This window comes from Electrophorus electricus, chromosome 4, assembly GCF_013358815.1.
Source record: "Electrophorus electricus isolate fEleEle1 chromosome 4, fEleEle1.pri, whole genome shotgun sequence".
Lineage (NCBI taxonomy): Eukaryota > Metazoa > Chordata > Actinopteri > Gymnotiformes > Gymnotidae > Electrophorus > Electrophorus electricus.
In genome coordinates this window covers 21,347,843-21,369,188 of record NC_049538.1, presented here as the reverse complement: position 1 = coordinate 21,369,188, position 21,346 = coordinate 21,347,843, and the positions used below count along the sequence as shown (strand labels likewise).

Here is a 21,346-nt window from a genome sequence, read left to right as displayed (position 1 = left end):
ACTGTCTTATTGCATCAGGCAGTCTGAGCAGTGTAATTGAGACTCCAGAGACCACACCCCCACCCCCCTCCTCAGATTCAGGAATCGGCAGATGAGTAATAGAGGCTGAGTTGACGACCCCCCCCCCCCCCCTTCTGCCCCTGCTGCAATCGCCTGCAATCCTTTCAGCGCCACCAAACGCTATACTCTGTTGCCTGGCGACAAGATGCACTAGCACCACAGCTGCCCTAGGAGGTACGGACTCTGCAACATTCATACACATACTTATGTATACACCAAAAAATTCTTGCTTGTTCTCTGAACAATTACAGATCATAATACAGTTGTGTAAGCCTAACCATGGGATGGACTTGTCCATTTATTATATTCAGGTAAAGCCTTTTTATCACAATGTTTGCAAAGGTAGGCAATGCAACAAAAGGAATTTGTTTGTGTACACATCCCTCCCAGAGAGAAAACTCCACTGGGTTAGTCAGACCATGAATATAGTTTCATAATCAGCCTTAAAGATTGCATACGATGTTGCTTCGCTTTACACCATACAGTATGTGCTTCCACTGAGGTGTTGAGAGTAGATGCTAATTGATTTCTCCTCAGGGGAGAGAGTTTCATCATGCCTTGTTTTTAACCCCTCTCTTACACAGGCTCCTCTCACAGGACTACTCAGCCTACTACATGAAAGTGACGAGCAAAATGTACTATGGAAAGCATACAAATTAAGTGTCAGAAAATGTGGAGTGTAGAAATGGCTTCAAATTTTACAAAACCAATTTTATTTTACTTCCCCACACCCCAACACCAATTGCCTTCCTTTGCAAGTCCATCAAAAACAAACAAACAAACAAAAAAAGTATTCTGTATTGCAAATATTAAAGAAACAACAACAAAAAACCTCTCTACTATATGTTCAATTAACAGTTATGATTAAACAGCTGTCACATTGTCATCATCATTGCTGATCAATAAGGCACTGTAAAGAAAATATTCAAAGGACATACGAGGTTGAAAAAAATGTGTTTGGAACACAGTACTGACGTATGGCTGTTAAGATGGTGGAAAAGTACAGACTAGAAAATTACACATTCCAGTATTTCTGTCAAAGTATTTAGAGTATTTCAGTGTAAAAGTATTGTCAGAACAATTCTTCCAGAAAATTAGGAGATTGAGGAATGGTTATTGTTTAATGTTCTTTGCTGATAGGCTGAGACATTTTTCCTATGTGACAGATTGAAACAGTATCCAATGGCCTGCTCAGCTTCCATAATTCTCCTTTGGAAGCGGTCCCTGTCCCGAGCATACTCCTCCCATGGCCCCTTACGAGATGCTTGAAGGGCATAGGACCAGGCCCACATCTTGTGAACCTGCACAACTGGAGAGAATCTTACCTGGAAGAAACATGGTTAGAGTGAATCACCACCATAAATGCACAAAAATAATATAATTTTTGTGGTTTTCAATAATCATTACCAATTAATATAATATTAATTCAATATGTGTAAAGGGGGAGAGGGTATTATCTGATTAGGAACCATTATGTAACTGCACACTTACTTACAAAGCATAAAACACATTTGCCTTGCTACTGGCCATTATAAAAACAGAGTAGATAAATACTGTAAGCTATAAAAAATTTACATAGTAGCTTTAAGACTTTAATCATAACAGAAGCAATACTTACCTTTTTCACAGAAGCAGTTTCCTTTTTTGAGTTGGCCTCATCTATCTTGTTTATAGGCCTTTTCCAGGGCACTTTTGAGGGCTTCTCCGCAGACAACTGAGGACACTGGTGACTGACAACTACCCTTGACAGCAGAGGGGGCTTTGTGCCTCTGGCAACTGTTGAGTCTCTGGTTATTTTAGACTGCTTATGGCAGTCAGGCTCGTCAGCGTGACCATGTGTGCCATTAACTGCTAGACTGTGGAGAGGAGCTCTGAAATTCAGCGGGTGGTATGGGTCATCATCCAGAGACAGTGACTTCCACAGTGCCTCCTCTTCATCTTCTGAGGAGAAGGCCCCAGTATTTCCTTGTTCACCTGCATCTGAGCATGAAGACACACTGGTTTGCGATGTTGTGTACACAGGACTTTTTTGAGATGCTCTGAAGCCTCTCTGTTGGCCAGCAATTCCACTGGATATACATGCTGTAAAGTGCAGTGGGTGGTATGGATCAGTAGATCTAGTAAGAAGGTCCCAAAGTCTGTCACTTTCCTCTTTGTCTCCTTCTACACAGGAGCTGTCTGAGCCACCCCAGCTTATCTCACTGTCTGAACTCTGTCCTCCCAATTCCTGCCGCCTGTCCTCTATAGGTGAACTGGAGAAATTACAGTAAAGTTCTGTACAAGAATCATCATGCTTTTCAATGTCTTTCTGATAAAGGCTCGACACACATGCAGAAAAAGGAACGGGGCACATGTCCTCTGTATACCTGCGTTCCGAACCTGTAAGCAAATTCCAGTCGAAGCCGTGGTTCCAGCTACAGTGCTCTCCTATATAAAGATCGTCGTTTTCTGAGAGACACTCTGTTGCACGGGACACAAAATCGTCCACCAAAGAGCAACAAAGTTCGTCATTAACCAGACTTGACAGAACGGACCTAGAATGAGAGTTTAGATCAAAAGGATTTGAAAGTGGATTTTGGCCCGCTACCATGACGTTTTTGTTATCAAATAATGAGAGAAAACTGTCGGTGGTGTCTCCGGATCCTGTCGTCATGTGCTGAATGTGTTCTCCGTTGTCGTCCGTAATTCTCAGATGAACTTCAAATCTGAACATTTGAAAGACTGAGGAGCAAATAAAGAAATTGGATTTGAAAAATAAATACATAAATAAAACGTTACTTAATTTAAATTTCAAATGAATAAAATGTATAACAAACTTTAAACAGATGTAACATGCAGCATTCTATCGTCAAAATCTTGCTTACCCGTCATCAAACTGTAACAGATTAACTGAACCAACAGGCGTAAGTGTTCCCACAACACTCCCAGTATCTGTTTTGTCCACGGCAAGAGCATCATCCCGCCGTCCCCGAACCGCTGCATCGCGGTCCTTTCTCTACTCCTCGCTGAACTCGTGACAGTTTCCATCTTAATCGGGCAGCAACAGTCGTCAAGTATTTTGATATTCGTCTCTTGAATCGCGTTCTTCACAGCAACTTGTTTTGTCTTGAATATTCACAAAATACATTTTTCCTCTTAAGAATGTATTAAGAACTCCGAACGAAAACAGCGAAGCTCCTCATGTTTTCTAAATATCCGTGTCCTTAAACCTCGAGATACGCGTTTGAAATGACTCAAACTAAAGGACCACCCTCATATAAACAAATGATTCCCGTTAGTAACGTATGATTGGATCACTGTTGTGTCACTCACGTTTAAAGCCTTCCTCAATTCACAACAAAACCCGCCCATTAACTACACAGTTCACGTTTGTTGTGTTTGTGATTCTGATGACCATGCAATATTTCTATTGCATTTACAGCTGTAAATGCACAGCGGTTCTTTGGGCTGTTACTTCTACTACGTCAAAATAAATAAGAATGCAAAAACAAAGTTTTGAGTTTGAAATTTACTTTTATTTAGTCTAAAAGTTAAGATTTAAGCCACCAAAGCCGAGGCTGTGGAAGATTCGCTGTGGAAAAAAGAAAGGCAATTAGGTATGCAGATAAACAGTGTGCATTCATGAACATTAAAGGCTAAGCAGTAGTAAAAGCTTATTTTTTTCTTTGCATGTAGTAATTAAACTTGTATCTGTTTCTTATTAGTGTGCAACTATAGCTTCAGAGTGTCATAGTGAAAAAAACATGCTTTCATTTGTTCAATGAATTTCAATATATACTTGGAGAAAAAAAAAAATATATATATATATATATATATTTCTTTTTCAAGTATATATTGATATATAAATATATATATATATATATATATATAAATATATATAAATATATATAAATATATATATTTTTTTTTTTCCAAGTATATATTGATATATATATATATATATATATATATATATATATATATATATATATATATTAATATATATATATTAATATATATATATATATATATATATATATATAAATATATATATAAATATATATATAAATATATATATATATTAATATATATATATTTATATATATATTTATATATATATATATATATATTAATATATATATATATATTAATATATATCAATATATATATATCAATATATACTTGAAAAAGAAATATATATATTGATATATATATATTTATATATATGTTGCAAAGTCTAAGTATTTTGAGTTGAAAATCATGACCAATATAAAGTATGCAACATTAATCAGGCCTGTCAAAGCCCCACTGCGTCAGAGACCAAAATCTCTCTCTATACAGCAATACAGCACATCTCCATGGATATGTGATTTTTCTCCACAACATTTAACTGAAAACACCTGGCAACTGGCTGTTGCAGCCTGATATACACTGCCTTGCCAAAAAAAAGGTGACACACTAATATTTCGTTGGACCGCCTTTAGCAGAACGCAATCGCTGTGGTATCATTTCCACAAGATTCTGCAATGTCTCAACAATCATTTCTGTCCAGAGTTGCATAAATTTTTCCCCAAGATCTTGTATTGATGATGTGAGATTTGGACCACTGCGCAAAGTCTTCTCCAGTACATCCCAAAGATTCTCAATGGGGTTCAGGTATAGACTCTGTGGTGGCCAATCCATGTATGAAAATGATGTCTCATGCTCCCTGAACCACTCTTTCACAATTTGAGTCTGATGAATCCTGGCATTGTCATCTTGGAATATGCCTGTGCCATCAGGGAAGAAAAAACCCATTGATGGAAAAACCTGGTCGATCAGTATATTCAGGTAGTCTGACCTCATTCTTTGGGCACATAACATTGCTGAACCCAGACCTGACCAACTGCAGCAACTCCAGATCATAGCACTGTCCCCACAGGCTTGTACGGTAGGCACTAGCCACGATGGGTGCATCACTTTCTTCTTACCCTGATGCGGCCATCACTCTGGAAGGTAAATGTGGACTCATCATACTACATGACTTCCTTCCATTGCTCCAGAGTCCAAACTTTATCCTCCCTAGCAAACTGAAGCCATTTTTGCTGGGTTAGCCTCACTGACAATTTGTTTTCTTAAGGCTACACAGCTGTTTAGTCCCAATCTCTTGACTTCCCTTCGCATTGTGCATGTGGAAATGCTCTTACTTTCACTATTAAACATATCCCTGAGTTCTACTGTTGTTTTTCTACGATTTGATTTCAGCACACAAGTGATCGCCAATCATGATCATTCAGGATTTTTTTCTGACTACATTCCTTCCTCGAAGATGTTTCCCCACTGTCCTTATACTTTTTAATAATGTGTTGGACAGATCTTAAACCAATTTTAGTAGTTTTAGCAATCTCCTTAGATGTTTTCTCTGCTTGATGCATGCCAATAATTTGACATTTGACAATAATTAACATGTATTCAATGACCACTGGATGTGTCTTTCAACATGGCTGTTTAACAAATGAGAAGCTACTTATTGCATCAGTTAGGGTTAAATAACTTGTTGCCATCTGAAAAAAGCACCCATGCAGTAATTATCCAGTGGGAGGCTCTTACCTATTTACTTAGTTAAATCCAGGTGGTGACCTTTTTTTTTTTGGCCAGGCAGTGTATATGTTTTTATATTTTCAGTGGCTTGTTATTTTGCAACTGTGTCTATACATTTTAAATAATTGCAATTAAAAATATGAAAATTGTGTCTGTGGTCATAGAGTCCACACAACAATCACGTTTCAAAAGGCATTCTTTTCAAATACTCCTGTGTAAAATACGTTCCATACTCCAGCAGTGAAGAAATGTCATATGCACCTCCTGAGAAGCTCAGGAGAAACCAAAGTTTAAAAGTACTCACTACTTCCAGTTAGGTGCCAGTACCCTCTTAGTTTTATAATAACGAGCCAACCGGTGGATTCTGCTCTCAACTAGAATCAGGCGGAATTTGGAATCTTTGTCCTGTGAAAAATATAAAGTTGGATCATGTTTTTCTCCAGAGATAGACAAGAGCAATAAGCCAACTCATTCTACTCTCATGTACTTACATTTTTTATTATTATGATCTCCATAACTGGTGACCTGCTTAACCATAACGGCATTGATGGAATCACAGAGCATGTTATTAATATAACTAAACTTCCCCACTTACCACACAGCATTAAACATCACTCACCAACCTTTTACATTATATATAAATTATGCTTACTAATAACTTATCTACTCTTTAACCATATGCTGTGAATTATACATTTTACAGGACATGGCCAATGCAAAACGAAAAAACACTTTTTGTACTGTAAACAATAAACATTACACATAAACTGTACTTGCCAGGCCTGAGATGTAAACCCAAGGTCTACAAGAAACGAGACTATAATACTGACCTTTCTGTTCCTCTCCAGGTGCTTTCTGACAGCGACAGCCTTCTTGATGAGGTGGTAGAGGTCCTCAGGCAGGTCAGGGGCCAGGCCTTTGGACTTCAGGATTCTCAGGATTTTATTGCCAGTAACAAAGCGCACTTGTGCCACACCATGGGAGTCTCTGAGGATCACTCCTACACAAGAAAGTCAGTCACAAAGGACATTACAAGGTACTAATAAAGATCTCTGATCCCAGTTCAATCATTCCCTCATGAGGAAACACCAAAAAAATATATAATTTACCTATCTGGGAAGGGGTCAGGCCCTTTTTGGCCAGCTTAAAGATTTGCTCCTTCACATCATCAGATGTTAGTTTGAGCCACTACAAAGAGAGACATTAGTGAATTAGGTCCAAGCGTTTGAGCAGAACGTCAATCACATGCCAATCTCAGTTCATTAAGAACCTCATAATTTAAATATGACATCTTTGGTGACATTTATCAGCTGTGAATACTTGGCAAATCAATAATTGTTATTGATTGCCGAGTTACTTACTGTAGGTACACTGCGCCTGTATGGCAACGCAGATTGGGACAATCCCTTTCTGTAACACATGCAACGAACAGTTAAACTGCCAGCGAACAGGACGGAAGAGGAGAAACCAACCAGTTCACATTGCAAATATTAAGTACCAAGATGATGTGGCTGGTCCGCTTGCTCAAATATGTGAGAATCTTTAGACATCGCATAGCTGGCTAGGTATGTTGTGTTCTTGCTGGACATTTTGCTTCTGTGGCAGGTAAGCCTAGACTAAGCGAGGCGTCTTGACATACGCTGAACACAAGACTTAATGGGGTCTAAACTAGCTAAGCTAGACCGTTATAGTGCCGAAACGTTAGCAAAAAACTAACCTACTTTCAACACACTATTTCTATATGAAACATTAAGATAAAAACGCTTAAAGTATAAACACAGCTACAAAAGCTTGTTCTCATCTTGTCCCATTTCTACTTCTACTGAATGAAAACTTACCCAGGAGCGTGCATGCGTCCCATGGTTGCACGAAAGGCGGGACCAAAGGCGGAAGTGATAAGATGATGCTCGCGATGAAGCAACCTTCAGAAAATGTAAAAGGCGAAACCAGCATGTTTTATACCAAACATGTTGGACCGTATTCCATTCTTTTCATCCTGATCTATGCTCTCGTTATATTGTCTTAAAAAAAAAGTCTAAGGTAATCTATCACAAGTATAGTTCAAATATTCCCCTCCAAAAATGTCAGCCATGCAGACTAAAGTAGGAGACATTGTTCAAAGACGTTTAATTCGCCTTGTGTGGAAAATGATTACAGTACACACTGATTTATCCAGGTTAAACAACCAATTAACAATAAATAACTGGCCATAATGAACTGAGTTTCTTTTTTTAAACAATTATTAAAAGACAAATCAAGTCTTGTTTGTGGTGTGAGTGATGCTGATCTTTTCTTAAATACTTTACACTTAAAATGTTTCCAGGTAAACTCATGATTCCTTTTAGCTTACTAAGCATCTGAACAGAGAAAGCAGCTTTTAGTCGTTCCTACCCTTCCCTTTTCAAAATATAAAAAGACAGAACAAATAGTTCAAACAATAGTTTACAATTGTGCTGGAAAGGGAGGCAAATCACAGGAACTTTTCTACACTTGAACGAGAGCGATTAATTTAGCACTTCATGATGTATACAAGAACCCTATGCAAGCTGGAAGGACACTCTTTCATTCATATATATAAATGAATGAATGAATGAATGAATGGAGAGAGATAGAACATTGAATCCCAAACAAGGCACCCTGTTTGTTCCCTTAGAAGAAAAAAGTGGTCAAGTCATTTTAGTTCATTTGGCACATGATCAGGGAGGCCTTTACACTCCTATGCCTACCCAGACACCCAAAACCCTTCCAGGCTAATAATGCTTCCTGTTTTTCTTTCTAGAAATGTAGCATATAAAAATGACCCTTAAAAAAAAAAAAAAAAAAAAAAAAAGTGTCAATTTATATATATGTATATAAAACAATATATACTCTTCTATAAAGAAAGCCATTTTGGTCCTCTCATGACAAAATGTACAAAAAAATATTAGCTTTTCTTTTTTAGAGTTCATGCACAAGAAATGTATTGCTTGCAAGGAGTGGATCTTGATTAGTGTTGCTGAGATGGCAGATTTGGCAGGTGAATGGGATGGTATTTGAATGTGATGGTAGGGGTTTGGGTTGTATTAAGTAGTTTGGGTTCAAATTGCCCTTTAACAGTCTCGGATCAAATCTCATTGCTTCCTGTAGAATATGGAAGAAAGTGCATCCAGGAGTCTAGAAGTATGGTACAGCTGTGAGCTTGTACCACTTGACTGTCTCTTGGCTCAGGTCGAAGTCTTTGAGGCTGAGGGTGATGCCACCCAGGTAGCAGTTTTCTCGCAGTGATTCAGCACTGAGCACGCTCAGTTGTAGCTCCCTCTGCTTCAGGGTCTCCTTACTGTAGCCGTTGTACACCAGCTGAGGGCAGAGATACAGCATAGTTATGTGAATTACTTTAGTGGATGGTCACTAAACAGAAATGTTTCTCAGTGGGAATATACGATACTTCAAGTACTATAATGAGCATTATGAAAATATTTTTAGTCTAATTAATTTTCACGCTACTCCCATAACATCTTTATGGCCTTTTGATTAAATAATCCTTGAATACATCAGCATTCATTTTTCACACAATTATTCAACAAATGAGCAATATGTAAAGCTTTGAACACAAAGAAGAGATGTAGTAACCAGAAGTGGCACCTGCACCTTTGCAGTAGTCAGTAACAGCATTTAATGTTATTTTACCCAACAATTAATAAGCCCTCTAGGGAAGTGGTCTCAGTGAATTATTATAGTGACTGGGATAAAGCAGAAAATGTTGACAAAATCCAATAATCCTGATGTAAATTTATAATGCTTGTTTGCAGAATAGTTAAAGTGTAACAATGGTGAGATGATGGTATCAGTGTACAGTGTACAAGAACAATGAGGTGACTGTCAGTGGATACTGGAGAACCAAGTCCAATAGCTGGCAGTACATTACATCATGTAGGACCAAGGACTTCTACTTTTCTTAAAATTCATAAAATCACTACTGGCTGGAGAACATCATCTTATTTCCCCCCCCCCCCAAATACAAGGAAATGTAAATGTTTCTTTAAACAAAATTTTAAGGCCAGACTAACAATGCTTGCCAAGTTAAGCACACTAGGTGAGCTGAATGCATTCCCTGAGACTTGAGTCTCTGATACCAGGCTTACCATCTCATTAAAAGTTGGATTCCTGGTTTTTCTGGATATCTTTGTTTTGCGCTTTGAGGTTTTGTGGGGGTCTGGAAGTAGGTACGTTTTCACATATGGGTTGGGATCTGCTCCATCATCAGATACCTTTGTGGAGGAAGAAACAGAGGACATTATCCAGCACTTAACAGCCATACTACAGTTGTACTGACAGCAATTTCATGAGCTTATTGTGAAAACTTACTAGGTCTTTGATGTGCATGACCATGATGAAGAGTGTACTGTTTCGGTATGAAACAGATAACTTCACCTCACCCTCAACACGTCCTGTAGCAGGGCTGATTGGAGTCACCTCTGTAATAGAATGCAAAACATGAATGATATTTACATCACAGACCCTGTATGGGCAGTGAAGTACCTCATCACTTGTTATACTGAAGCAAAGTGAATGAATTGATCTGGAAAACCCAAGGGCCACGTGCAGCATTGACACACACACAAACTGGCCATCAAATGTAAAGTCAACTGGACATACCTGGTATTTTGGGTATTTCATCTATGCCTTCTGTCTTATCATCTCTTGCAATGGGATGGAAGAATGTGTAGATAAGATCACACTGAAAACAAAAATATAAAACTCAGTGTTACTGTAATTGGCTATATAATTTATATGAATATATATTTAAGTTTCATAAAAAGCGCATAAAATGTAAATGTTCCATGATTAAGAAGAAGCAGTTAGATTATTTTTATTCCTGTCAAAGAGATCAACATTTCATGAGATTTATATGAAAGCATTACAGTGAGGAGATCGTTTGATATCTAGATAGTTTTTCTCCGGAACTGATTCGAGGGGCGGGGAATTTGGGGACTATATAGCACTGAAAAATGATGTAATGGTGGTTTGGCACATTCTAGGCTGACCTGTGTAACTTCTGCTGAATTCCTCATCAGGTTATGTACATAATTGTTCAGTTCAACCTTCCTCTTGGATGCCACATCCTTGATGTGTGTGCGACCCAACACCATTTTGCTGGGGAACCTATGGATAGGGAATAGTGTTATCCAGGGACATATCTGCAGGTGATGCAGGGACAGAGGCCATTTGGCTACAGGCTGTGATGGTGCAGAAGTGAAGGGGCCTGGGACATACCCTGGCAACTTCCACAGAGGGAAGAGGATGGCGAGCTTGTTGTGCAACTCCTGGAACTCATCGAATGTGCGGAAGATGAACTGGGGCTCATTCTGGCCCTCCCTCAGCACCCTGACTACATACGTCTATGGGAGAAGTAGCAGGAGTGTACAGGATGGAAGCCATTCATAACCATTCATAACCATTCTTTATTTCAATGATGACATTCAGACTTAGTTTAACAAGAAATGAGAAATTGTTCAGCAGAGCTCTGGATCTGGAGGGCTGACTCACATAGTGCTTGTCAGGGATGTATCTCTTCTGGAAGGAGAATATGGAGACATCTCGAATCCGACCATCCTGTTTGAGCGAGTATGTGCGAGGAGAGAAGGACAGGATGGGCTCGTCGTTGGATGGCAGGCCAGAGAAACGCAGCTGGGCCAGATTGTGGATGAAGAAATTAAACTTGGTGGCTACGCTGCCGAGACTAGATTCAATCAGCCTGAGGGAGGGAGATGGGGAGGGGTGAGGGGTAGAGGAAGTGTTACACCTGACTTTTAGAAAATAAATTTGTTTGAAAGAAAGTGAGATTAGCTACACTTTACCTGGTGAAGAAAATGGTGGCTTCTGCATCGGTGGTTTGTGGCTGCAGGGCATCGTACACATATTTAAGGTCCTGGACAGTTAGCTCAGGCAGGCCTGACTGAGTCATCTGTTAGTCGTACAGCCGCACAAGTAAATTGTGTTAAATTTCTAAAATCTACTGCAAATACAGCTTGACTGGCTCATGCGGCATCAAGCAAGTCTAGGAATTAACACATTGTAATAAGTGAAAGGCTACTTTGTTGTTTCACTTCTAGTGTCTTGAGGACCTTACCAGTGAGAGCAGGTTGAGGAAGAGTCCCGAGTGTTTGCGGATGAGGTTGTAGGCCTGTGAACACAGGTCCACAAAGAGCTGGAAGCGGCTTGTGGGCCTCTCACCTCCGTTGATGACGTAGGCCATGTCAGAGGTCAAGACAAATGGCGCCCGGTCCCTAGACAGGAAAAGGTCACATCAAGGCACTGACCTAACTCACTCACTCTGAAATGCAATTATGACTCAATTAAATAAATTCCATTTCCCAGAAGTCTCTTGTACCTTTTGAAGCTGCCAATCATCTGTGCGTGGCCAAGAAACTTGCCAAAGTCAATGTGGAACATGTGGCCGGTGGAGCGCAGCATGATGTTGTCGTTGTGGCGGTCGCAGATGCCCAGCAGGTAGGTGGCCACACAGCAGCCTGCGCACGAGTAGATGAAGTTCTCAGAGGCCTGCAGAAAGATGGATAAGGAGGAAATGCCATCAGCTGAACAAAAACCTTCTAAAAAGGATAAGCATTCTGAAAGGTGAGATTAAGGTGCTCCAACATTCAGGTCAGTTGGATAATATTACCACATAAATATTCAGATATGAAAACTTTATTTCTCAACTATTTATAAACTGCTTGCAAACTCCTCCACACTACACTAAAGGGTTTGTATAGAGGAATTGGTCTAGTTTCCGAGGTTACCTTCTCATATTCATCCTCAGCAAGGTTGTACTTGCGAAGCCACTCAGCAAGTGGCTTGTCCTTGAAGGAGCCTGTGACTCCAAACTCCACCTGAATCTTTCTCAGCGTCTCCGACGATGGGACTAGCTCCACCATGCCTGAGAACGGGCACACAAACCAAGTGACTGACAGACCACAGCAGTTGAATGGAGTGACTTGGTGAGGGCTTGGAACAAAATATCCCACTTTGAAAGTACAAATAGTGGGGGGGGGGGGGGGATGTTTATACATTCAGATAGTAAACACAAATAAATAAGGAAATAATACGTTTATATATATAAAAAAAAAAAAAAAAAAAAAAAAAAAAAAAAAAAAAGCCACATATGTACCTTTGTTTTTTCCAGTCGAGATGCATTTGAAGTTGACGATGCGCAGGTCCAGGCCTTCCTGCAGCCAGATCCGATCCATGATCCGAATCAGCTGAAGCGCCAGCATGTCTTGCCTGAGGTCCTCCCCCACCTGTGGGGTGGGGTTTCACAAATTACTTGCTAAGAACTTCTTAAAAAAGCATTAACAGGAGGATCTTAAATCCTTAACAATACAATGAACAAGCAGCACACATTTTCAGCAAAAACACTAAATAGATTTAAAACTTATTCTTTTCCATTTCTGCCACCAGAGGGCAAGTTCCTGACAGTACTGAAGAAATTCACGACTGAACTTGTTTGCTGCCTAGTTTTAGAAATCAGAATGTAGACGAAACAATCGATACTATTCTTTTTTTTTTTTTTTTGGCAGATGGTGAGGTTAAACGAATTAAATGGTCAAATCAAGTTAAAATTGCTTCAGTTTTACCATTTGATATATACATGCTGTGTAAATGCATTAAACTCGAATATGGAGAATGAAAACTAGTGAATAAACAAGATGAAAGTTTCACTACAAATCCAGTCACAATGTAAAGGAATGTACAAGCTCTGCAACAGGGGAAACACCATTGTAAAGTCTGATAGCACAAGGGTTAAAGTAATACAACCCATGTTACTGTGGCTCAAAGGCAGTGGGCCACATCCATGAAACTCCAGCACTCCTCACCTTAAACATGACGCTGAGTTCCTCTCCCAGGGGATCTGCATTGACCAGGGCCAGCTTCATTGGTACAGCATTAGAGTTGAAGAAGGAACAGGCCTAGTTTTAGGACAGGAGAGAGAAAAGAAAGCAGTGCTGTGTGATGGAAGAACCAGAGTCACTTGGGGTGAAATGGGCTACTAAGGTAAATGGTAAGCACTCACCTTAATATTTAGCTCCTTGGCTACAAGACTAGGGCTAAGGGGCAGTCTGCAAGTGTTTCTCTGAAAGAACGATTGCACCCTCTCTAGGCCCTCCTGCAGTACCACCTTTAGCAATGAACACATATGCAAGAGGCATGTGTTAGTGGAGATCTGTGTCATGATTTGCATTAAAGAAATTTGGTTGCCATGCTAATTTTCCACTTCATATTTGCACTGGTTAGGAATCTATAACTGCACTACTGTTAGGAGGCCAGGAAAGAGGATATGGTCATTATTTATTGGGAAAAGTGAAACATTTCTGGGAAATATGAAAAATAGTCTGTGCAGATTAAACACACTTATTACTTGTATACATGTTATTTTGTGAACATTTAAAAACTAATCAATCAATTAAAGCAGGTATATACACAGCATGACTGTAGTGACCTATATTCTAAGCCTAATGTTAAAAACCTTTACTCAAAAATAAAACAGTAACATTGATATATAAACTTTTAACAGGTGTGTTAGGAATATGCCTTATGCTACAGTAATGGTTCTCCTGACGCAACACTACTGAGGTAATGGTGTTTTTAGGCAAAAGAGTTAAAGTACTGAATTAAATATTATCCTGCATTCTCATGGAGTGATCCATGATCTCAATGTAGTGGCATTTGAAGGTCTTTGTACCAGGTGAAGACTGATGTAAAAGAGTTGGAAAGCATAAAAATGTATCTATTCAACCAGAATCTTTAATAATGTCTCCATGGGCATCTGAGGACACGGTGGAGAGAACTTCAAGGCCACTGAACAGAAGCAAGGTGGATTATTATGGTTTATTCTAGCATCATGTAACAGGTGGTACAGGAAATAATATTAATCAATAGTAGGTGGGCAAAATGAAATCAATAAAAAAAAATGTTTTTTTTAAGTAAACCCTTTCCCTGGGATAGAATGGTACCAAATTAATTTGCATAGTGAATATTTTGGACATAAATGGGGGGAACTTCAAAAATTGGAATGTAAAATAGGAGACGCAATTGCATCACTGTGCCAGAAACTGTAGAAACATTTGAGTTCTTTGTGTGATTGTCAGACATTCTCAGGAGTGTGCCACAAATGCATGTTATCTGTAACTTGCAATAAAGAATGGGACCAGCTATTCTCTTCAACTAACTGAAGAGTCTGCATCTTTATTCTGTTTTTGGATTAATAACTAAAACCAGGCAAATTGGGATTTAGGAATGAACCACATGGAGCCCTGCAGCATGCTTGCCCGCGTGTCCTGGGCCGCTGATGTTCCTACCTGACGGCTGGAGCTACTAGCCTGCCGCACCTTCTCAGCCAGGCCTCCCAGCAGCTGCACTAGCTGGGTCTGCTTCTCCAGCGAGGCCCTGAGGCCGGTGCCGCACACACACAACAGTGCCCCAAGCACGGGGCCATAACGCTGACCGAATGCCGGGTCCTGAACTGCGTCCCTCAGCAGCCTGTCAGAACCAACATTTGGGACTTTCAGACCAACTTCTGACATCTCAAAACACACTTTTCTACAGTATCATAAATGGGAATAAACAGTTATAACAGTGGCCCTAAGAACATACCAGTAAAGGTAGTGTGCAATGTTGATGTTCCCTTGTGCCCGGGACAACAAGAACATAACTAAGGAGTTCTTTAGATAGCATTCAAACTTCAGAGCCTATAGGGAACGAAGAGCATTTATAGTCTAACAGAGACAGTAGCAACCATCCAGCAGACACTAGCTTACGTACTTCAAAGTAGAGATGGCAAAGACACAGAAACAACAAATGTCTTTATGAGAACACAGTGACATTTATCATGTATGTACCTGCACAAGCTGAGGCAAGTAGTCAAGCAGCTCATCATCACTACAGCTCTCAATCCAGATCACAGCCATGCTCCGTACCTCTGTATCTGCAAACCTGTATGTGCAAAACATATCTGCCATCTGGCCTAACAATGTAGGGCAAAACTAACAACATAATTAACATTACGTTTAACCTAAACAACAATTTGTCTATATGACTATTGCAGTGTTGACGCAATCTTCGACTGAGATTGTGCAATCATAAGTGGGATGACCATGTCAAGTTGCAGTACAGTTGAAGATACTGAAAGTGCCCTTCTTCCCTTAAATTCATTTTCAAAGATTTAAGCTCCAATCATTATTTACTTCTCATATACTGCTCAGTGTGCTAACAGAGTTGCTCTCAGCTGGAGACATCTGGGGGAAAAGTCTTTGGAATTAATTTACATGCACTGTAAAGATGATGCAACAGAAATAATTTCAAAAATGAGAAATGACATTTAAAAAAAGATTTAGTTTCTCTAGGATGTGAACCATAGAGAGTATGGATAACTCATGGGAAAGACAAGTCACAAGTGTGTGTTGAAAGAAGCAAACTAGAGACATAAATTAAAATGTGAGAAGAGAGACCTAAATAGGGATGCAACAACGAGATGACAGATGGACACTTGGAGATGCACATCATGGAAGGCTAAATTCCAGGGTCCAAGTCTCTGCTCGAGGCTGAGGTACATACTTTGAATCGAGCAGCTCCAGGGCAGCGACCGGGGAGAGCGGCGGCCAGTGGTGCAGTAGCGCGTGGATCTCGCCCATGCTGCCCCAGTCCCAGCTGGGCACACTGGCTAAGATCTTGGGCAGGCTGTGCTCAAGGCTGCGTGCATAGTGCCGGTGGTCCCACAGCAGCTGCCTGTCCACCCGTGTCAGCCTGAGGGAGGGACGAAGAGAGTGACTCCCCCTCCTCACGTGAAGCCTCCGGGCTCTGGCACCACATGGCCAGACAGCCGGAGCTGATTCAGAGAGCAGGTTGCACCTCGTAAATTAGGTCACAAATGTGTAGTCAAGATTGGTGGTTGTTGTTTGCACAGACACACAGACACACAGAGCTTCCCATGCTTTAAAAGCCAGCATTGTTTGACAGTTTTCATTACAATTATGCCGTTTGTTCTACCTCAGACTAATGCTTTATTAACCCAGCACAACATAAAAGACTTCAAAACTCTCCCCCTTCCATGGCAAAGGCCATGTCCTCTGGCTAACTCCACAGAGGGGCTCTGATAAGTGACTGTATATACAATATAGATATCTAACCAATTTGCTCAGTAGCTTTAAATGGGCTTAATACTCTTGCCGTTCCTGCCTTCACCTGCGGAAAATTATGTTCTGAAAAAACAAGAGTTTACTCTCAGAAGCAGACTGAAACTTCAGACTGGAAGAAGAGCTTGAAACTTCAGACTGGACACGCTCCATTTTATTTTCCCCAAGGCATTTAATGAGCTAAACATGCAAAGACAGCTAGCACCATCACTTCCTAACTACATTTACATTTAAGGCATTTAGCTGACGTTTTTTATGCAAAGCGACTTACAATTATGACTGAGTACAATGAGCAATTGACGGTTAAGGGTCTTGCTCAGGGGCCCAACAGTGGAAACTTGGCAGTGGTGGGGCTTGAACAAGCACTACCACCAAATCCACCACTAAAGCTACCACTACCACTAAATCTAAAAACTTTAATTACATATGCTTTCAGTCAGTATTTTACAGCAAATCATGCAAATTTTCAGGTCAACTCCAGCTCCACTGTTCTTAAGGAGCCCTTGGATTCTGAACCAGGGCTCCAAGTGTAACCTTAGGGCATATCGGCATGGCCTTCCCCTGCTGTTTGCATACCCGAAAGCAGACACCCGGCCACAAAGCTTCTCGATCTTTCTCTGGATGTCTGGATCAAGCGTCTCTAGAGTCTGCGGGTCGGGGCAGCTGGCTTCCTGGGGACCTACGTAGAGCACATCCACTGCTGGACTAGGGAAGTCTACCTGTGAGGGGTCATGTGGAAGTTCAGTGGATGCAGCAAAGTGTGAGTGTGAGAGAGCGAGAGCGCGCTGTTAGATTAGTGTGTCATGATCTACCTGCAGTATGATTCTCTCTGTCTGGCTCTTCTTCTTCCCTCCAACTGCTGGTGGCAATGTCTGATGAGACGTACACAAACTCAGCAGCTTAGTCCCTCGAGACAGCACCCTGAAACACAAACATCTGCACTTTGGAACCCAACAGCATTCTAAGCCACTTCACACACAGATGGGAAATAATGACATGCGGCTGCTCCATAAGAGAAATAAATAATTGAAACCAATGAGACATATTTAGTAAATGTTCTATAGGAGTTACTTTATGCCTTACCGCCGGAAATCAAACAGAGGCATGGTAACCTTGCCCAGAAGCTCTGGTCCCTTGCGCTGCCTGTTGGTATCAGGTGAGTTGTTGGCATTTTGGTTAAGAATGCCGTAAAGAGAGAGTGTCAACATGGTCTCCAGTGGTAGCAAGGCCACTGAGATGGGGAAGTTTATCCTGAATGAAAAGGAATGATAGCCCATCATGAGCAGAACTGTTCAAGTTCAAGTTCGGTTTATTCGTCACATACATAGTCATACACAGTATAACTCGCAGTGAAATGGTGCAGAAAAGGTTACAGTCTTATGGGTACATGTATACTACTGTTTTCACCAAATTCAGAAATCTTTCTTTTTTGTTAGCACAGGTCAGCTCACTTACAGTTCATCCCATTTGATGTGGTAGAAGAAGCTCTTATAGGTCCCGACTTTCTTGGACTGGATGGGCTTGAAGAGGTTACGGCCGTTGTGCATCAGGGAACACATCAGGTAATATTTTTCATAACTACATGAAGATGAAAGGGACAAATTACACATCTGCACCTGCTCTGGAATTTTCTCAAATCTCATAATGAAGTGCCACGCTGACTAATACATGGGGATTAGTCAATCATATACAAACCTGCACAAAATTGCTTAAATAATACTGCATGTTATCAAACAGATGGTACAAGCAACAAGAACATATTGCACAGATCGCATACCAACACATACCATGACTGAAATGGCACACCATATTTCTGTAAATTGGCAAGGCTTTTTATAAACCAAAATATATTTAAATAGCATGAGTAACACTGTGAGGAGAAGTACATACACTTGGTATGTTCTCTCTTGATATGGCTTATAAAAATATACCCCGGTGCTAAAACAGGCTTGCCTGGATGAAGCCGCATGGAGAAAGAGTTAGGGGTAAAACTCTCCCAGTGACAAGTTGGCCTTTAATTTGGAGTTCTGGAGACTCTAGCTCCAAACAGTATAAGGCACCGTGACCCTGCATAACAGCCAGATGTGCCACTCTTCAGTCCTGCTCTGTAGCATGGAATGGAAATCAGTGACCGAGTCCATTTCAGCCATAGCAGATATGTGCCACTGTTGACAGGAGGTAAATAAAGTAGGCCAGCAACTGGGTGAGGCTCTGCATTCAGGCTCCTTGTAGTCAGTCAGCAAGGCTTGGAATGAAGTTACAGTTTTTCTTTCTTGGCAGCAAATCTGAGTGGCATTATTATCAATGCAAGTGAACACACATTGAAGTTTTAAGAACAGTCACCTGCAGCTTACCCAAGGGAAAACTATATCTTAAATTTAACATTAATCATTTTCCTAGAAGGCTCACGTTGTATATAACAGTTAAAGTCCATGCTTCTTTACCTGAAGTAAAATCTTTAAAGCATAACAATCTTAGATTTCACAGTGAGAGTTTAAAGTGGTTATAGTAGGTCCACACAATATACTGTTTTTAATTGTTACTGTAATACTGGCCTTTGCAATAATTATCAAAAGGCCAGGATACACAAATTACTGCTCTAACAAATTACTTTTTAGTAGTGCTATGAGAATTCTTACCCTTCCAGATAAATGTTCTGAGGGAGTTTTCATAATTAATGCCATTTACAACTAAAAAAAACAAAGGAAATTTGAACAATTTAGGCAGTCCATCCCTTAGCTATGACAGAAGGATGCACCACTGGCATAGTTTTGCAGTTGTAGATTGACCATGTTGTTAAAGAGAACATAAGTCCCACTGACAGGCTCTTCAACAAGCCATAAAAGATCAACGGCACAAAGATTCAAATGTAATAAATGCAGGATGACCTGGCTTTTTACAAGAATAAACAGTTAAATTTAAACTGAAGAGGAAGACTGAAAAACTTCAAGTGGTAGTCTTCCTCAGCATTTGGAAGCTTGAGGCTCACTCAGAGCAATAGTCCTATCAAATAAATAATATTTCCATCATAACCCGCCCAAAAATCTTCATTCAATGACACTCATATTTCAGGCAAGTGACAAGTCGGAGATGGACACTGGACTCAGGGACTAGAACTCGAGTCGCACTTATGACGTATTCTGAAAAATTCGACTCGACCTGTGTGTAACTCGCGACTGGACTCGTGAAATTGAAGTGGGCCCAAAAAAAACAACAACCCCCCACCCCCCCCCAATATAACCAATTGTTTTGAATACATTTTCTTCTCTCATGTCACGCGAGCGTCTTGTCTGTCAGTACTACGACGGACATGCGCAGTGTTCAGCACTTCAGCACGCGAACTTGAGCTATTAATCATCATCTTCAGGTACAAAGATCAACATAGTCGAAGTGCTACATGTAAGACTACATGAACCATCAAAATAAAGGACACTGATGAAACGAAGTCCAACTTTCTTAGACATCTTAAACACACACACCAAAAGGTTCTTACGGACAGCAAGTTAGTTAGCTAACTACATAGCGAGTTAGTCTGTTTGAATTAAAAAGTATGCTAGCCATCTAGACTGATAGCAAATTATCTACATACTTTCTCTAGTAAGTTCCATAGGTTGCCACCATTATAAGCAGTAGCGAGTTACTAGCTTTTGTATCTAGTTAGCGACATGCTCCATTGCCCTACTGCCATTTTCTTGTTAGATACCGATAGTGTTAAATTTAAATTCAACTTTACATTTCAGGCACTATCCCATGTCTTCGCGATTGAGAAAGCACGTTAGTTTAAGCCACAAGCAACCTCATACGTTCTGGTTGTTCATGCGACTTGAGACACTACTTGAACTTTTATCTAGAGACTCCATACTTGAATCGGACTCATACAAAGTGACACGTGAATATTAGGTTAACATCGCTCATTATTCTGTATTAGCTAAAGCAATAACGTATGTAAATATAGTGTCCTTAATTGTTTTCACCCTTGGAATAGACGAGCCAAAAAAAGGTTATAGAATGTCTTATAATAAAAATATTACAAATTTTAGAGAATTTTTACTTGAGTGAGGTAAAAAAAATTCTTTATCCAATTTAGGGACTAAATATGGTCCCTAAATATGGTTATCCATGGCTCTTATCCAGAGTGACTTACAAAAGTGCTTTGTCATTTACTCATAGAATAAATCCTAGCGAGAGTAGGTTCGAATCTAGTATACCAATGATCTAGAATACTGTAGAAATATAGGGATCAATGCTGATGCCTAGAGGTACAAAATGCATAAAGTCCATCTTAGACAATGATAAGTGCAATAAACAATAAGTGCAAGAGCTTGTCAGACAACATCAGGGTAATAAAAAAAAGACCCTAAATTAAGTACTAGTTCCAGTTAGTCAATATAGGAGCAGGATCAGTGGTCATTTAAATATTCCACGAATAGTTGGGACTTCAGTCTGCGTTTGAAGACTGCAAGGGACTGCTGTCCGGATAGCAAGCGGAAGGTTATTCCACCATCTAGTAGCCAGGACAGAGAATAGTCTGCTTATCTTCCAAAAGACTTGAAGCATGG

General features: G+C 40.1%; 3 protein-coding genes across 4 annotated transcripts in view; all 3 read right to left on the bottom strand.

Annotated features, from left to right (window-relative positions):
• Positions 1-789: 789 nt before the first annotated feature.
• On the bottom strand, positions 790-3,270 carry ppp1r15b (protein phosphatase 1, regulatory subunit 15B). The gene is made up of 3 exons (XM_027008819.2): positions 2,925-3,270; positions 1,679-2,781; positions 790-1,385 (listed from the first exon to the last, which is right to left on the bottom strand). Exons 1-3 carry the CDS (start codon positions 3,085-3,087, stop codon positions 1,155-1,157), a joined length of 1,497 nt encoding a protein of 498 aa, XP_026864620.2. The 5' UTR covers positions 3,088-3,270; the 3' UTR covers positions 790-1,154.
• Positions 3,271-3,553: 283 nt separating this feature from the next.
• On the bottom strand, positions 3,554-7,519 carry LOC113576613 (40S ribosomal protein S13). Its single transcript, XM_027008815.2, has 6 exons — positions 7,458-7,519; positions 6,981-7,029; positions 6,729-6,807; positions 6,450-6,619; positions 5,924-6,024; positions 3,554-3,631 (listed from the first exon to the last, which is right to left on the bottom strand). Exons 1-6 carry the CDS (start codon positions 7,478-7,480, stop codon positions 3,598-3,600), a joined length of 456 nt encoding a protein of 151 aa, XP_026864616.1. The 5' UTR covers positions 7,481-7,519; the 3' UTR covers positions 3,554-3,597.
• Positions 7,520-7,722: 203 nt separating this feature from the next.
• pik3c2a (phosphatidylinositol-4-phosphate 3-kinase, catalytic subunit type 2 alpha) overlaps positions 7,723-21,346 on the bottom strand; it is a 34,956-nt gene continuing 21,332 nt past the window's right edge. For both annotated transcript variants that reach the window (XM_027008793.2, XM_027008794.2), the window contains exons 12-33: positions 18,243-18,365; positions 17,871-18,038; positions 17,600-17,708; positions 17,364-17,506; positions 16,210-16,398; positions 15,495-15,588; positions 15,250-15,344; positions 14,955-15,135; positions 13,670-13,774; positions 13,473-13,565; positions 12,767-12,896; positions 12,399-12,535; positions 11,990-12,159; positions 11,729-11,885; positions 11,457-11,563; positions 11,146-11,353; positions 10,873-10,997; positions 10,644-10,761; positions 10,255-10,336; positions 9,964-10,073; positions 9,741-9,866; positions 7,723-8,955 (exon numbers count right to left, since the gene is read on the bottom strand). In XM_027008793.2, coding sequence (XP_026864594.2) covers positions 8,773-8,955; positions 9,741-9,866; positions 9,964-10,073; positions 10,255-10,336; positions 10,644-10,761; positions 10,873-10,997; positions 11,146-11,353; positions 11,457-11,563; positions 11,729-11,885; positions 11,990-12,159; positions 12,399-12,535; positions 12,767-12,896; positions 13,473-13,565; positions 13,670-13,774; positions 14,955-15,135; positions 15,250-15,344; positions 15,495-15,588; positions 16,210-16,398; positions 17,364-17,506; positions 17,600-17,708; positions 17,871-18,038; positions 18,243-18,365 — 2,953 coding nt within the window. In that variant the 3' untranslated portion in view covers positions 7,723-8,772. The remainder of the gene's footprint in view (positions 8,956-9,740; positions 9,867-9,963; positions 10,074-10,254; positions 10,337-10,643; positions 10,762-10,872; positions 10,998-11,145; positions 11,354-11,456; positions 11,564-11,728; positions 11,886-11,989; positions 12,160-12,398; positions 12,536-12,766; positions 12,897-13,472; positions 13,566-13,669; positions 13,775-14,954; positions 15,136-15,249; positions 15,345-15,494; positions 15,589-16,209; positions 16,399-17,363; positions 17,507-17,599; positions 17,709-17,870; positions 18,039-18,242; positions 18,366-21,346) is intronic.